The sequence below is a fragment of the Spea bombifrons genome, chromosome 1 (assembly GCF_027358695.1).
Source record: "Spea bombifrons isolate aSpeBom1 chromosome 1, aSpeBom1.2.pri, whole genome shotgun sequence".
NCBI classification, from domain to species: domain Eukaryota; kingdom Metazoa; phylum Chordata; class Amphibia; order Anura; family Pelobatidae; genus Spea; species Spea bombifrons.
In genome coordinates, this window is record NC_071087.1 from 37,385,365 (window position 1) to 37,403,530 (window position 18,166).

General features: G+C 39.0%; 1 protein-coding gene across 1 annotated transcript; it reads right to left on the minus strand.

Moving 5' to 3' along the window:
• Positions 1–553: 553 nt before the first annotated feature.
• Positions 554–16,175, minus strand: SMARCA5 (SWI/SNF related, matrix associated, actin dependent regulator of chromatin, subfamily a, member 5). Its single transcript, XM_053460941.1, has 24 exons — positions 15,850–16,175; positions 11,943–12,023; positions 11,162–11,328; positions 10,633–10,733; positions 10,013–10,113; positions 8,751–8,930; positions 8,245–8,400; positions 8,016–8,147; positions 7,846–7,914; positions 7,424–7,533; positions 7,016–7,242; positions 6,707–6,828; positions 6,372–6,524; positions 4,798–4,930; positions 4,279–4,427; positions 3,722–3,841; positions 3,360–3,470; positions 3,005–3,118; positions 2,790–2,912; positions 2,141–2,273; positions 1,910–2,028; positions 1,603–1,815; positions 864–974; positions 554–641 (listed from the first exon to the last, which is right to left on the minus strand). Exons 1-24 carry the CDS (start codon positions 16,006–16,008, stop codon positions 576–578), a joined length of 3,150 nt encoding a protein of 1,049 aa, XP_053316916.1. The 5' UTR covers positions 16,009–16,175; the 3' UTR covers positions 554–575.
• Positions 16,176–18,166: the final 1,991 nt, after the last annotated feature.

An 18,166-nucleotide genomic window follows, 5' to 3' on the forward strand; every position in this document is an offset into this window, starting at 1 on the left:
CCAGTTGCTTGAGCAATTTGGCAGATGTGGTCCCACAACAGGTGGAAATATGTATCTTCTACCACTGCTTTCGAGACTTTGCATGACAGACACGGCAGAATAAAACAGCATTTACAAATATTCTGCAGTGTACCACATCAGGGACCAGTGGATAATGGTTAGAAAGGCACCGATGTTTCTAACTGTGGGAAAACAGATTTATACATCTTAAAACAGGAAGTTCCGTGGTTCATTTACAAAACTTTTGTGGAAGCACAAAATAGACTCGTTCACAGATGTGACTAGTACTACAAAATAGACTAAGAGGCACACAATGATTATGAAATGTGCGTGTATTCTTACGGCTATTGTGCGCAAGTTGAGCTACACAATGCAAAAATGTTAATGAATAGCAATGTAGCCTGTTTTATTACATCAAATGGTTAAAAAAAAATTCACCAAGTACTATGGTTCCTAGTTTAGTAAACAGATGAGCTGATGACGCTGAAAATAACTGATCACTGTACAGTACATCTTTTGAAAACCCGTAAAGTAAAAAAACTACTTCAGAAAATTGGAAATTCAAAATGTGTATTTTAAAGCTTAAGCTTCTTTCTTCTTCCTCTGCCATCTGATGCCCCATCCATCTTTCGTTTCTGTGCCTGCAATATTAAAGACATACATTTTGGGAATTAAAATTGAAAACGAAGTGTCAGCCAACCAACAATTTAAAAAAAAACACAATTTAAGTTGAGTGATATTTCAAATTAGACTGAAAACATGGATATTTTGGCACATGATCAATAAAAATAGAATCAGCAAACTACAGTAGTTAGACTTAAGATAAAAAGTCCTATGAATTTTGCTATATGTAGACAAATTACCGATGAAGCCTTTGGTCCTCTTTTCTTTTTCTCTGCTTTTTCCTTTTCTTCAAGCTCAAGATTCTCTCTTTCAATTAAAGTGATTAGAGTGTTGCATCTCCTTTGCAGTTCCTTGAAGAAATAAAATAAGATTTTAAGTCATTTTCAAAGATCTCAAGAGCAATTGTTCAAAATTAATACATTGATTAGTCCTGCAGATGTGTTCAGCTGAACAAATTGCCAGCAGACACTGCCTACGTGAACTGACAAAGCAAGGGTTTCGTTGGGACCAAAGGGCCAATAGTGCAAAAAATGGACCATGGAGGGGGAATTGCAGGTGCTCTTAATGGTAAGCAACTTTTTTTCTTCTTCCCAGTTTGAGGAAGGCATAATAAAATTACTTTAATAAGCATTGGAACTGAACTGACAGGTTAAGCTGCCAATCTGCAGCACAAAATTTTGGATCATGGAGGTAGAAAGGATTTAACACTATGGCTAGAAATTCTGTCTCGGGTAAGTATTTAATCCCCCCCCCCCCCGTTTAGGAAGAACGTGTATGAAAGTACTCAGAGAAGACCTAAAACGTACATTCTTCTGTGGCAGAGGTGTTTGGGGCACTAAACTGTCCCTTTAACACATTTCACAGGACACATGGGCCTTTGTTTAGTTTTAGGTCAGTTTTAAAGGCTTCGGACAAAAAAAAAAAAAAGAAAAAAATTCTTGAGAGGTACATCTGCAGTTAAAGGGATTTTATTTTTACCATTGCAGTCCTTGATTTCAAAAACCAGTCAAATCTGAATTGAGGAGAGTTTCGGATGCACTGTCTAAGTTCATCATATACATTTTCTTTATCAAAGCCAAGCTTGTGTAGCATGCAAATAAGAAAACGATCTTCTTCCTCTGTGTAGTTTTTTCCTTTGTTGGTGCCATAGGATATCCTCAGCTGATGGAAAGGCGCCTTATACCGGCCAATCTACAAGTGCAATAAAACAATGTTCAGAACTCAAACTAGGTGACAAAATTTAACGTAGCAGTCAATCTAAAACTAGAGACTGAAATGAAATTACCTTTGTGTCTAGTGCTTTCTTAATACTAATCCGCCTCTGTATTCTAGCTTCACCCCTTTCTATTTGCGCCATGATTTTTTCAATGTCCTGAAGCTCATTGCACCTATCCCAGAAGACCGCTTTAAAAAGAAAAATAAATTACTACACAACAGCTTTAAGAAGACAACATGGAAAATGTGCAGATGTAGTGTATATCTTAAAATGATAACTACAAATGCTTAACATAATTACCCGAATATTCAACAACTTCTTCTGGAGTCTTGCCTTCTACTTCGCGAGCAATATTTTCAATGTCATCACGACCCCATTTTTCATTAGCCTTTATAAACTGGTTAAAGTCTCTTTTATTCCAGTTGGTGAAACCCTGAAGAGTAAAGAGTATTTTTCAGCTTATTGCACACAATGTCTAAGTCTTCTAAAACCACAAGCAAGATGTTCACTTTAATGATCATCTCCGTGATGTTGTCCAATCAAATCAAGCAGCAAACAAGAAACGTTTAAGTATAGAATTTGGCACGGGGAGGAAATTCATTTTAAGAGTGTAACAATCAGTGAAGTCATCTAATAAAAAAAAACAAGCAAAGATGTTTCAATGGAAAAATTATACTATAAACAACTTTGCATTACATAAGTGGTTGGAAGCATAAAAAGTACTCACAGACAGTAAATTGTCCCTTTTAAAAAACTAGATGGCCACATGGCACAATACATCCAAAATTCTCATAAAAGATAAGAAAGCGGAAATATAACTAAAAGCAGTTTTTATGACAACACTAGGGGGGGAATCAGTCCTTAAACTATGGAGTCAGCAACATCCACAAGTTCAACAAGATAAAATTAGATAAAACAATTCCACCTTATGCGGCACCCCTTTACATACCTGCGTAAGCAGCTTCTCTTTTTCTTCAAGCTCTTCTTCATTGAGTGGCTCTGCTTCGTCAATTTTTAACTGCTCCTCCTTTTGTGCTTGAGCTGCATTAGGCAAATCGGGATTACGAGGCACCTAAAATAGTTATACCAAACATTAACTCAATTATTACATTACATTAATAGTACAGCGTTACTAAACTGTTACACACATGAAACAATTCTTACCTTGTATCCAATTGTTTTTCTGTAGTAGAGAATCTCTTTCTCTAACAATTCAAACAAACGGGGAGGAAAAAACTGGAAATCCTGAACATTTGGCTGTTTTGGAGGTCTAGGAGCCTGGTTGGAAAACAAAAAATCCTCATGTAAATGGATGATATATACACACCATATACCCTACACACAGACGTATGTATATGTATATACACACACACACGTGTGTGTGCAGGGTTACAAACATGTATGATATTACACCACAATATGAGAAGATTTAAACATAGGTTGTATTCACAGCCAATTTTACTCAAAAGAAAATTCCTATGACCTAGGAAAATTAGAGTACTTTGTATCAATCACTTACCTTTGGAATTTTGGGCTCGCTGACACGAAGTGCCTCCCTGAAATAGGCATCCACCGCGTAATTAGCTTTACGTTCTCTTTTAGGAGGCTCAATCCACTCGGTAAATGCCAACTTCCAGAAGAAAAAAAAAAAACATTAGCTGAAGAACTACTACCAAAAGGAACATTAAAGTCTTTATTAAATATAGATAAACATGTTGTTTGTAACAGCAATGTGTTCATATCCAGGTTTATTTTAATAGTGGCTTAATGGGAACAACAAACTATTTACAAAATATCAGGCTGTGGCTTCACTATGGCACATAGAAACAGTTCACTCGTAGTTGTACATAGATTAATGCAGCTGGGAAAAAAATAATTTACCTTTTGTTTTTCTCTGTAATCTTCTCCTTCAAAATTATAAACACTAGAATCAGTATCCATAGTAAAGTTTCTCAGTGAACTTTCACCCATATTTGAGAGTTTCTCTTTCATTTCAGCAGTCTGGAAAAGGAGTAATTCAAGTCAAATATAGGATATATATGTGGGGGAAAATATAATTAAAACACTGATCCCAAACACACATTAGCTCAAGTGTTAGCTACCAAAAACTTGGGCTTGGGGGAGCTAAGAGATAAATTCAGTGAATAGCAACAAAAAGATGAGTTAAGTAAAGAATCCATATGGCCTGAGAAGAGGCAAATTGTGTCATGACCATAGTTTTCATTTATACAAACTACTTGTGACTGGATTTCAGCAGTTACATTTGGGACTTGCGTATAAAAAGTGATTGTGGTACAGTTTGAAAAGTAGTTTTATCTCTATAGCAACAACCAGGACAGTGCAGTTGTCAGGTGCAATGGTGATATGGCCACATTTCACCAGGAATACATTTTTATACCCCCCCCCAAAACGCACACAGGAGACATTAATATCCTTACCTTTCTTTCACCTCTTTCTAAAATTGCATCTATGTCCTCATCAGTGATTTCACTGTCCTTTGATGCAAACACATGAGTGGCCCCATGTCTGATCATTTGAAGCATTTCATCCTTTCCCAACTTATTTAAATTCTGGTCCACTAACCGTCCTAAGGACAACACATTTATGTTGTGAATATACAGTTTTTTTCCCTCATATATTCAGGTTTACATAAAAAGGAGCACATTAAAGTAAAATCATCACGGAGGTCAACGAGCAGTTACGGATTTATTAATCTTCCATAAAGGAACTTGACAGGCCAGGAGTGGTCAACAGGAAACTTGACAGTTCACAGCCAACAATTAGATGAATAGATGTGTAATTGTCTAGCAATGCATCGTGCCTCTGAGAGCTATACAACATCCTTACGGCCAATCTCGACAACCTGATTTCTAATTTTTTTTTTTTTTTTTTTTTACAGCTGGTTAATAAAAGAATAGAAACCCCTTGATGCTAAGTCGAACATATCAGTCACTTACCTTGCTGAATTACTATTGAGTCTAAGCGCAATTTGGTCTCTGCACGTTCCACAATACGTTCTTCGACGGTGTTGTCTGTGATAAACCTGAAGACCCTCACAGTTTTTGTTTGACCAATTCTGTGTGCCCTGTCCTATTGGCGTAGAAACAAAACAAAAGGTTTTCTAACGTTTCAGAATAAAATGTTTTCAAACATGCTGCTCCCAATTTCAACTGTTCTCTTGTTCAAAAGTACCCTGATATATAGCCCCGCAGTCAACAAAAGAAAATAAAAACAAACGCCTTACCTGTATATCTATCATTTCTACCATTAAGCCATTCCATGTATCGACTGCTCTCCCTGAGGCATAGTTTGATATCTCTCTGCTTTTAATATTTTTTTCTCACTTCCTTCGTATAGGTTATATAATCTTTAAACATTTCTATCACCAAATCACCTTGCAAACCACACACACAACTCTCCATACATCGCTAAATACTACTAGACTTCATTGATTAACACCAAAAGCAGTAGAAAACAAAAATGGTAAAAAAATAAAAATAAAAAAAAAGCAACAAAAAACACATTAGAACATTTTTAAAAAGATTGCGCTCAGGAGCACCCAATTTAAAACAAATTGGCAAACACCACAATAAGGTGTACCCTTCAGAACCTTAAAAAAGTGTTTAGAACATGTACACAATATAAAGAAAGGTCTATAAAAGCATTCAGCATTTGCATATATTATTCTTGTCATCATTAACATGCATTTTAGTATATGTACTTTTAATTATATTTCATGCATTATTTTTACAGTAGTGTTTTATTAAATATTAGTGTTTTGGGATACTCATTTATGTTACGCTTACTGGGATTTTTAGCACATAAGCTTTGTTATATTCCACTGCTGTTATGGGATCAAACTTTGCACCATGCGCGATATCCATAGCACTTACAAACAACTCCAATGATGCCACAGAGTCTACTTGATCTTTCAAGACTAACACTAGAAAACAGACGTTCCGGTTTCACCTGAAGCGGAGGATGGAATAAATACTGGAATCCGCATTGCATCCCTACACATCTTAAGCAAGCTCCCAAGTAAAGTTTAACGCGTGTGAGTTGGGAACGGAACAGGATTCTTTGGCTCCATTCTTCATTTTACTGTTGACTTGCAACCAGCAAGTCTGTTCATTTACTGTTGACTTGCAACCAGCCTCAGGGAGGGGCAGATGCCATCTTCAGAATGTGTAAGGGAGGAACTGGTGATTTTAATTTTTTTTTTTAAATTTTTATTTAAAATGCTGCTGTCTCAGGAGATGCTTTTTGTGTTTCCTGTGTTTTATTGCAGAACCGGATCCACATTGCCAACCCTACACACACGTTTTATCACTGTGATGTGTATTTATTGTCTATAGGTCACGGATACAGCACACCTTCCTTTTGTGTATTTTTTGGTTTCATTAAAAGGTTTCATTGTCATTCTGCCATCACAGCATATTTGAGAGTTCAAATAATATAACCAGCAACAAGCCCAGAGTACATTTTCTCAAATACTATAAATTACATTTACTCCAATGTTTACATTACATACCATTGCTTGAAGATCTACTTGGGGGTTCCAGTCTGAATCATATATAATGACAACATCTGCTGTGGCAAGATTTATTCCAAGCCCTCCAGCCCGAGTGCTCAGCATGAAAATAAACTTTGAACTAGCAGGTGCATTAAAGGCAATTATAGATTCCTGTAAAACAAAAAAATACACATACATAGTCTTAAATCTCTCTTGTAATGCTCAATCCCCCCCGTCCAATTTTTTGGAAAACTGAACTATTCCCTGGAAATCCAGCATGTCAATATTTCATAGTAATTAATGAACAAAGTGTTAATAAAAGATAATGTAATTGTAAGAATGAAAAGGCCTACCTGTCTGTCATCGTGTGGTGTCTGTCCATCAAGTCTGCAGTACTCATAATTTCTCCACATACAGTAATCTTCCAAGATATCCAGGACTCTTGTCATCTGGCTGAAAATTAGTACACGTGAACCTACACAACAGAAAAAGAAAGCAAAAAATTACCTTAGAAAGCAGGGCTGTGCTTTTTAGTATGCCACATGAATATCTTCCCTATAGTTGAACCCCACAGTACATGCTGCTACCTTATCCTGAACAAGTAACCATTATGCATTATTTATGTACAAGGCTTTGTCATTCTGACCAACAGATTTTATTACCTTGCTCCTTTAGCTTGGGGAGTAGTTTGTTCAGAACTACCATTTTCCCTGAATTTGTAACTAAGTGCATATCTGTTGTGTATGGCGGCCCAGGCTCTGCGCCATCAAAGAGATAAGGGTGATTGCAACATTTTCTCAACTGCATCAGGATATTCAGAAGTCGCATCTTGTCTGTCTTTCCTGAAGAATTTAAAATGTCTATGTCTTTCATTAAAATCCTTGTGTACCTACAAAGCAAAAGGCAATTTTAGCATTTTATCTTCGGTTGCATGATTCAAAATCAATCTCTGTATCCAGCTAGGAAACTTTAAATGGACGAGTGACTTACTACTGAATTTAGATAATTTTGGGTACGTGAGGCAATACACGTCAGGGCTATACATTATTATTCCCAATGAGAAGACTCACCATTCTCTTTGCATTTTGCTAAGACCTACGTAAATTTTAACTTCTTTTTTAGGTGGAAGACTTTTCTCAACTTCAGCTTTTATACGACGTAGCAGAAATGGCCTTAATACCTGCAAAAAAAAAAAAAAAAATCCAATCAAGAATTGAAACGAGAAAAAAATAAATAAAAAAACTCTACAAGAAGCTGCGTATCACCACTTCTCAATGCCCTTGCCCTCCATTCACGTACTCTAATGGAGCATTATTTTAAGCCACAATCGCCTGGCTGAGCTATCTAGCTGACTTGCCCGGCCAAACAAGCAGGGGATACCAAAGACAATGAAAACATTTTGGTTTTTTCAAACCCAAAACAGCTGAAATAATGGGGTAAAATCAACAAAACATGGATTCATAACATTTTTTATTTTAAGAAAATAATTTACCATATGAAGTCGCTCAACCAATTTTTGATCTCCAAGGCAGTTGTTGGTATCAAACCAAGAGTCAAAATCCTATAGGAGTAAAAACATGCACACACATTAACTCTTTCCCTTTAATAAATTGCTTTGAATACCAAGTAAATGACATGAAAAGTAGTATCAGAAAGTATTACCTCAGAAGAGTTAAAAACATCTGGCAGCAGAAAATTCAGAAGTGCCCATAATTCATGCAAGTTATTCTGCAGTGGAGTCCCTGTGAGCAGCAAACGATTCGTGGTCTTAAATTCTCTTACAATTTCAGAGAGCTGTTAAAAAGGAAAAAAAAAAAAAAAAGATTTAGTTTTTATTTACATTTTACAACAAAAAAAGGGCACACTATGCTGTACATGTAGAAAAGCTTACCTTGGATTTCTCATTTTTGATCCTGTGGGCTTCATCAATAACTAGGTATCTCCAATTAAATTTCTTAAATACAGACTTCTCTTTGATAAGCATTTCATATGAAGTAACACAAACATCCCACTCTCCTGGAAGTAGAACATCACGTACAAATGCAGCCTGAGAGAAACAAATTAAATAAGATTACAAGGGAATAATAAAGCTTTAGAATACTGTTCATAAAACTGGTTAATAGATGGCATTTAAGGAAAATTAATCCACAGAAAATGTGATGTTCCTTTTTGAGCTTTAAAGCCACAATAAATGGCCAGACTGTCTCGTTCAGAGCTGTTTGTTATTTAAAATTCAACCTTTAAGTCTATTTTTTGAGTTTGCTATAAGTGTCAAATTGTAGTATCACAATATGTCACTATTAGTTAATGAATGTTTAGAAACTGGTAACTATACCACTACCCTGGTCATTAATTACATTTACATTAAAAGGTTCATATAAACATATTGCTTCTTACTCTGTGATCTTTGTCTCCAATCAAACAGACAGCACGTAAAGTCGGCACCCATCTTTTAAATTCTGACATCCAGTTATGCAAGGTGGATTTTGGTACCAGCACCATGTGTGGCCCTGGGATGCTTCTGTAATGTTTCATGTATCCTAGAAGACTGATTGTCTGCAGAGTCTTACCAAGACCCTATAAAGCAAAACCAAGCACATTTCATTTTGATTCAGAGAAACAAAACCAAGCACATTTCATTTTGATTCAGAGAAACAAAGACAAGCACATTTCATTCAAATATGCAACTTCATTCCTATAACTCAGATAACTGGTCAAAATATAAATTCTTTAATTTAATGACAAAAATCAACTTTCCTTAATGCCAAACTTAATTTTTTGCTTTTAAAGATAAAGTTCACTACTCCATGTACTTTTGCGGCCATCGAAGACATCAATGGTTTCATTAATCTTACCTATTGCATCTCTAACAGTATAAACAATTACACCAAAGATCCACCACATCATAATGCCCTTTTAGCCACCTGAGCCTCTCATCTACCCAACTGTCCCCCACCCAGCAACCTTGATGTAGATTCATTAACCCTAACAAGTAATTGTCGCTCTCTGGCACTGCAAACACATTGACTTAGAGGACATGCTTTCTTAGCACCTCATCTCTGCTACTGGTCCCCCTTCAGTGACATCTGCCATTGCCCCCCTTCAGTCACACCAGTCCCTTACCTGCCCTCCCCTCTATTGCTGTCAGCGTGCAACTTCACGTGACCCGTTATGTTGGTCACAAAGTTGGAAAAACACTGCCACTGAATTCAGACACACAGAGCAGAAATAGGACAAAACTCTACATTCCGTCACGCACGCCGACGGCAAAATAACCAGAGAGGGGAGAGCAGATAACGTAGCTGAAAAGGGGGTGAAGGGACGAGGGGCCAGTAGGGCAGACAAGGGACAGAGGCAGCCTGTAGTGCCAAGTGTTGTATGAAATAATGTGTTTTTATCTGCAGTTTGGTTCTCAGAAACTACCCAATGGATTTGCATGAAATTTGCAGGGGTTGTTCTGGACAGAAACCCAACATTTCAGACAATATGACTGCAGTCAAAAGTTATGGACAAAGGCAAAATTAATAAAATCAAAGCACTGAAAGAACTATTGCGGCTTCAATAATATAAAAAGCACAATTGTGTGTGACTTATGTTTCACCAACAGAACAAAGTTACTCAAATGTGGTTGTAAATGCTAAACACAAATAATCTCTTACCATTTCATCAGCTAGGATTCCGTTGATACCATTCTCATAAAGTGATATTAACCAGTTCAATCCTCTGACTTGATAATCTCTTAGTGTACCACCTTTCACGTCTGATCATATAATACATAAAAACAGCTGTTTAAATATCAGGCACATCAGGGACATAGATTAAGAGCTCACACTGAAACATTTCACGAAATACTCAAAAGCTACTATTTGCTTTCAAGCATCATGTTCATTAGAACTGGAGAGGGCCTGCATTTAATATATATTATACACAGACATTATGAAGACAATACAAGGATGATTTTTAATTATATATATCCCTCAAAATAAATTATCCAACATCACCATGTAGGCTGAGAGCATGGCAACATTTTCATATTCTAATGGGAGGGGCTACAAAAGGTTAAAGAGCCCTCAAAAACTGTACCATGGGTTTTGAAAAGACAAATAAAATACAAAAATGGAGATTTGGCGTTACCAGAAAGTTAGTCAAGCAGGAAAGACAAACTCGGGAAAAGCCATTCCCATTATTCTGCAGGCTATATACTGAAATACCTAGCATCCACAAGTAGCAGCACAGCTTTAACTAAAGGATAGACAATTTTGCAATACATCATACTTACAGGACGGAGAATCTTCAAATCTGGTGCAAACATTGGTTGTCTTGGAACTTTCAGTCAAGAGCTCCTCATCTTCTTCTTGCTCAGTTCGGCGATGTCGATAACTAGAGCAAGAGCAGCAATTATTATTCTGTATCTTAAGGGCTACTAGCCAATATGGTATGTCTGAATTAAATATTTACCCAGTTCAATATAAAACTCTAAAAGGATTTTTTTTCTTCAAAATCAACGGATACATGCAGAGGGGCCTCAAAAAAAAAAATTCCCATCCCGCAACTGAGTCAGAGCTGATCACGTGCCAGGAGATGTGTTTGGCTGAATATCTGAGGGGCTGGCAAATTCAAATAGGAAGGTTCTACAGAACCACCCCATGTATTTGCAAAGGGGACTGCACAGAAATTTAAAGGGATTTTATGTGCATTAAATGCACATGAGGATTGGACCGTCCCTTTAAGGCTTTATACATCAAGTTACGTTTGCATATTCCAGAACAAATAAATGTATACATATATACATAACAGAGAATACTTACTCTCCTGCTGACAATAAATCTTGTTTCTCATCTTTTTTTAGACGAGGTCGCCCAGGCTTCATTTTTAATGGAGATGTAGGGGTCTTTTGTGCAGCCGGTTGAATAAAATGGGCAAAAAGTTCTGTTTGTTTCAAAAGGTAATCAAATCTATTGGACCGGTCAGTTTTCTAAACAGGAGAAAAAAAAACTAAAAATGTAGAATTGCAATAAAGCATTAGCTTCAAACTAATTAGCTTTTTATAAATGTCTAATTACTAGACACATTTTGGAAGAAAGCTTCACATGAAGTATCAAAAAAACAAAACAAAAAAAAATATAGATTTAAAAGTGTGACAGAATGTTGCAGAATCTTGTAATTTTTTTTTATTGGACTAACAGTATTTTAAAAAAAAAAAAAAAAAAAAAAAAAAAAAGACGAGCTTTCGGTAGTCCTCCCTTTATCAAGTCAAAAGCATTGACTTGATAAAGGGAGGACTCCCGAAACCACTTTTTTTTTTTTTTTTTTAAATACTGTTAGTCCTATAAAAAAAAAAAAAAAATTACTACAAGATTCAGCAACATTCTGTCATTCCTATACACTGGACTAATACGGCGACTCCAAAACTACAGTACTTTTCTACCTATAATTGGATAGGCTTCAGATTAATGGTGAATATGGTATAGTCATTAAAAATGAAAAAGTTCTGCATCGTTCCCTCACTATCCATGGCAGACAGATGAAAAAAGTTTTAGAGATTTGGAGAAAATGATGGTACATATAAATAAAGCAAGATTATAGTACCCTTTTTTCTTCATAAGCTGGATCCATTTCATTGACTTCCTTTGACTTATTAGGAGAGTCCCCATCGTCATTTCCGGCTTCCTACGTGGAAAATGCACAAAAGGAAGCTTATAACCAAGTGCTCAAGGAATAAAACTTCATAAATACAGACATCTGAACTCCTTGCCTTTCTGATGTAAAGATTACGGACACCAAGCAGTAAATCATAAGAAGGCAAGAACCCGCTAACCCTGGATAAGAGAGGGCAAAGCCGCTGAGAAAAGGATGTGACTGCCAGTGGAGATCTGCCAAGAGGCCTCAGCAGGTATCCGCACATACGCATCTGAAAAACTTATTTATGTGCCCTGTATGTATTCTGCACTAGCTGAAGGGCTCAGGAAGCATTGATACAATAACAAGCACTCTTGGCCATCAGACAAGTACCATCTAAAGAGATGGTACTTGGAAGCATGAGGAACTATTTTGTTTCCACAGTGTTTGCCTGGGGGACCCTAACTTAGCTAGGAACCCCTGACCCAAATCAGAATCCTTGGCCCAAAAATAAAAAAAAACCCAACAGATTTCACTATGCCTGTATTCCAACAAGCCAACCAGCTTTCACTACACAGAAACTAAATGTATTTAATTCATACACCCACCAGACCTCTGATTGTCGTTTCTTATTAAGGACCGAGAAAACCCTGCAGGCAATTAGCAAATGCTACTAAGGAAGCTCTACAAAGATAAATATAATGACAAGCAGCGCATACCCACAGAGATTAAGTTACAGCCATTGTCTTATTTGAAGCTGATGTTGTGTTAAATGTAGGGCTGCAACTAACGATTATTTTAATAATCGATTAATCGGCCGATTATTTTTTCGATTAATCGATTAATCGGATAAAAAAAAACAATATGCAAATTTTTCGTTTATTTAAAAGAATTTAATGAACTGGATGTTAAAAAACAACTTAAAATTTACATTAACATTCTTATTTTGTTATGATGTAATAAAAAACAATATTTTCAAAGTACAAGAACCCAAACACAATATTTATGAAACAAAATAACCCCAAACATTCTGAAAAGAGGTGGACTATTACTGTTCAAGAAACTTTGCCCCAGCACTTTGCACTTTGCACCCAGCACTTTGCACCCAGCACTTTGCACCCAGCCCTGGCACTTTGCACCCAGCACTTTGCACCCAGCACTTTGCCCCAGCCCTGGCACTTTGCATCCAGCACTTTGCACCCAGCATTCAGCACTTTGCACCAGCACTTTGCACTTTGCACCCAGCCCTGGCACTTTGCACCCAGCACTTTGCACCCAGCCCTGGCACTTTGCACCCAGCACTGGCACTTTGCACCCAGCACTTTGCACTGTGCCCCTGCACCCAGTCTCTAACTCTGCCCTGCACCCAGCCCTGCCCCCACATTCTGCCCTGCCCCCACACTCACACTCTGCCCTGCACCCACTCTGCCCTGCACCCACACTCACACCCTGCCCTGCATCCCCACCCCCACTCTGCCCTGCACCCAGTCTCCCACTCTGCTCTGCACCCACACTCACACCCTGCATCCCCACTCTGCCCTGCACCCAGTCTCCTGCCCTGCACCCCCCACCCCCACTCTGCCCTGCACCCCCACCCCCACTCTGCCCTGCACCCCCACCCCCACTCTGCCCTGCACCCACACTCACGAACCGCTCTGTGCGAATGGAGCCACTCGCACAGAGCGAACCGCTCTGTGCGAATGGAGCCACTCGCACAGAGCGAACCGCTCTGTGCGAATGGAGCCACTCGCACAGAGCGAACCGCTCTGTGCGAATGGAGCCACTCGCACAGAGCGAACCGCTCTGTGCGAATGGAGCCACTCGCACAGAGCGAACCGCTCTGTGCGAATGGAGCCACTCTGTGCGAGTGGCTCCATTCGCACAGAGCGATTCGCTCTGTGCGAGTGGCTCTGTGCGATCCGTGCACATAGACATGAAGAATACTTACCTCCGGAACGCGTCACATCCGTCACGTAGCTAAAAGAAGGCGGAGACTGCAGAGCGTGTAGCAGAAGCGGGGAACGCTCGCGGAGGTAAGTAAAAGGAGCCGAGTGCTCCAACAACGAATTGATCACTCGATTAATCGATAACGGAAATCGTTATCGATGATTTCCGTTATCGATTATTATCGATTTTATCGATTCGTTGTTTCAGCTCTAGTTAAATGATAGAAGTTATAATATTTAACACTGACACTATATAGATGGGTAATGTCCTCGACAAAGTCTGTTACTATGTTAATGGCTATGAACACATTGTTTTAAGACTTATTTAAAGAAGTTCATGCATCACATTGAATTGTACAGTATAGTTAAAAATACATTTAAACATGTTAGACATCTGAGATTCCAACAAATGAGAACATCAACCCAACTTTACTACTTTAAATTACAATACAAATGGAGGTTATAAAACAATTCTGTACTTCCAACCTGGGGTTAAACCACAACGCCCCTCCATTACCATCAGTCTCTATTTACTCTATCGCCACAGGAATGGATAAGAGAACCAGCCAACTTGATCATCTAGAAAACATCATGTCTTCAGTAACACTGGGTTCAAACAAGGAAATAGACAAACGCATTTGCCAACTTCCAACAACACTGAACCAAAGAGCATTACTGCCAATGTTACCATTACCAACTTGTAGAATGTTTGACTATTCTGGAACTATAGCTGTAACCTTTCATTGTCACTTCGGATGCCCTGTCAAAACTGTTTAGCATGTCAAACTATTTGACAGGCGTACTCATCATACTTGAAATAAACATCTGTTTGAATGAAATTAAATTATAAAATGTATGACCTAAAGCGTGATACATCCTCCTGGTGCGGTGTGAAAAAAAAAAAAAAGCAAACAAACCAAAGTTTCATGTCAGCAGTCATTACAAAAGAACAAGGTTTCACAAGAAGCAGAAGGTTGAGTAGAGAACACCATGTTTGATAAAGCTAAAGTCTACTCTTACAGTTGTGTGTCTACACCTTACTGTACAAAGCTTACTATCGTTAAGACTACGCTAGAGGACTGTCATGCTTGAACTTGTCAATGTTAAAGGTATGGTTCCACTTACACAACGTATTAATTCTACACACAAGAACATCAAAGAAAAAAAGTAATCACAGGGCAATTAACATTCTCCAGTTTCAAAGATAATCTATTAGTGTCTCCTTCTGTCCTAGATGACAATTGCTCGTTTGCAGCAATATTTTACTTTGGGATTTCTGGTAAGGAATTTCACGTTCAGTCGTACTAAGCTTGATGTTTCTGATCCAGCATTGGTTTCCTAAAGTATCGGAGGCACTTCCTTCCCTAAAACAATGAGTATATTTCTCACTAGGAGGTCACAATCCAACTGTGAAAAATATTGAATTATTAGGTGTGCAATTCAAGCATCTATTCCAACTTTATACTGTTTGAAGACTGACGATTGTCAGAACCCCATCTCGCAAGACAAATAGCGGTGATTAGAATCCAAACAGCTTTTATTAATAACCCACAATGTAACTAGACAATGGCAACTCTGGGCTCTAACAGGCCGGTCCGCACAGTGGAACCCGGTTATATAACGTGTGTAAAATTAACTCAAAATAGGCTTTTGTTTCTGCAAGTCACAGTTGTATGTGTGATGTCATGCGTCCCGTTTGCTCACGGTGCAACAATGCATATTGTGTAAAAGTCCTCGCAAGCACACAGGCGCATTTATTCCGGGCTATCCAAGGCCTGACTGGCTGTAAGCGGGGTTACTTCAGTCTACCTCAGATCCGATGTAGGCTGGACCACCGGGCGCCCGAACGCGAGTACCCACAGGGCTCTCCCGTCCTGATGGGAGTCTCCATGGGGATACCCCGATATGTTAATGCCCACGTGACTGCTCACCTCAGTCGCATCCTCCTTAGACGCGTCTTTGTCACCCATCGTCTCTTCCTTGTCGGCATTAACGTCCATCGCGTCCTGCCTCAAGTCATTCTCTCCTTTCAAGTCGGCGGTCGCATCCAGCTGCTGTTGCGGCTTCTCGCTGTTGGTTTCCTCAGACATGACCCCGGCCCAGCTTTCACCGCGCCCGAATTAAAAGGCAGACGCGGGCTGCTAACAATAGCGAATCAAAAAGCACCGGCGATTCGACAGCCCCTCGAGCAGGTTCGCGTGCGAGTACCACGCGCCAGTGGCGGGAGAGATTTGTCGGAGGAGGAGAGACAGAGAGATGGGGGCGCGAAAAAGTAAGCGCGCACACCTTACCGGCTTTTTCTTTCAACGCTACAACGCGCGCGTTACCAGAAGTAAAAAGAGGCGGGATTTCATAATACATGCACGCATACATACATACAGAGTAGCTAGGTCTCGCGAGACAAAATCCTAACGCAAACAATGTATGGAGCCTCTAACGTGATTTTATTCACCAAGTGTTTTTGTTGGCGCTTTTGGGGTCTGTTTAAGTGGCGGAATATCTGCCTGGGTGGGTAATGGCTCTTTAGCGTGGTGTTTTGTCCCTGGTATTCAGGGTACCACCTCAACCCTTCATACTTTAAGTACTAAGCGGCTTGCGTGGTAGATAATGTTCTGTTCAGACCGTATTCATTTTGAATTCGATTTATTTGCAGGCCTTCTTGAATCAGTGTGATATCAGGGATATTTACCGTCCATAACTAACTTGTGTCTACAGGCGTTAGTAGGTATCTACCTATTGATGTACGTCACAAAGAAAGACAACAGAATGACCTCTCTAAGCAGGAAGATAATTGCGGGGCGCGTTCTCGAGAAGAGCGCACATAGTGGGTGGTGCCAGAGATTGAATGGGAGGCTGGGACAGGGAGGTTGTGGCGTCAGTAACGTAAATGCCGGGAAAAAACATCGCAAACCTATCGCGAGATGGGCGGAGTCTTAATCGGACAGTTTCGTGAGTGTTGTTGGGTGGATGTATTAGTGATACGGATGTGGAATTGTGAATTCGTAGTTTTTCGTCTAGTTGTCAGTTGTAGCGCCATTTATACATCATGCGCAAACACGACAGATAGGTCCACCTCTTGAGAATCTACAAACGTTCATTTTTATATTGGCGCGAAAGCGGTATTCGCTGATGTTTCGCTAAAGTAAGACGACAATAACCACAAGGAGCCGTTTCTGCACAATAATAATACAAGCCTTAGGGGGCATCTAAAACCAGAATGGTAGAGGCTGCAACGAAGCCTAGCAGGGCCGGTCTGAAAAGCAGCCCTGGAATATTTGGACACAAGCCGCATCTATTTTATCTCGTGATAGCGTTCTTTTGCCCACATGTCAGACCACGTATACCTACCTGTCTGAGTAGCGCTATTTGCCATCCAAATAGGTATAAATCATTCTTTTTAAAATTAGATTAAATTGTTCCTTAACCATATCGGAATGACATGCTGTTATTTTATTATTATTATTAAACCCCAGGAACCAAAAGTGTTTCACTCCTTTAGGACTGGTGACGTACCTCATGGAAAAACAGTCACTTAACGGCAAATGATGTCTATACCGAGGCGTTCACCGAATACGCACCCCAGGATGCACTGTGACCGCTCCAGAGAGTGGTCACAAGCACCGCTGCAAGAGATTTTTCTTCTTGCAAGATGACGGCGTTCTTCACAAAATTAACATGTTTCCAAGACGGTCTCTCCAGGCTTTCCTGAGAGGTTGAATACTGGTACTGCATTCAATCATACAAGTCAATGGAGCCCAGCTTTCTAATCGCAATGTGATTATGAAAATATTTTTAAAAACAAATGGAAACCAAAATAGCTACAAAAAAATAAAATGTGGTAACGTGTAAAAATAATTATGCAGTGATGCAGGGGAACCACCCAGTTTCAACAAAATGTAAAAAAAAGGTCCAAAAATGTTTTAAAAAGTTTGTTTTTCTAAGCAAGTGCTTACATTTACGCTGTATCTCCTCAAAAATCCTGACACAGATAGAGCATTTCAAATACCCAAAAAGTCAAGTAAGGCCCAAAGATGTGTAAGATTAAACTTAAGTTTCAAAGTTTGAGTGGCATATTGATGTATCTGACACCAAAAGCGTTGTCAGTGGGCAAGCCCATAGACGATGTAAAATGTCCCCAGAGGCACAATCGTATTTAGGGCAAGCATCAGGGAAACAATTCCCCTAATGCAATTTAGGGGACAAGTATGCCCAGTGTAATATCTTAAAGCACATTTCTGTGTATGACCG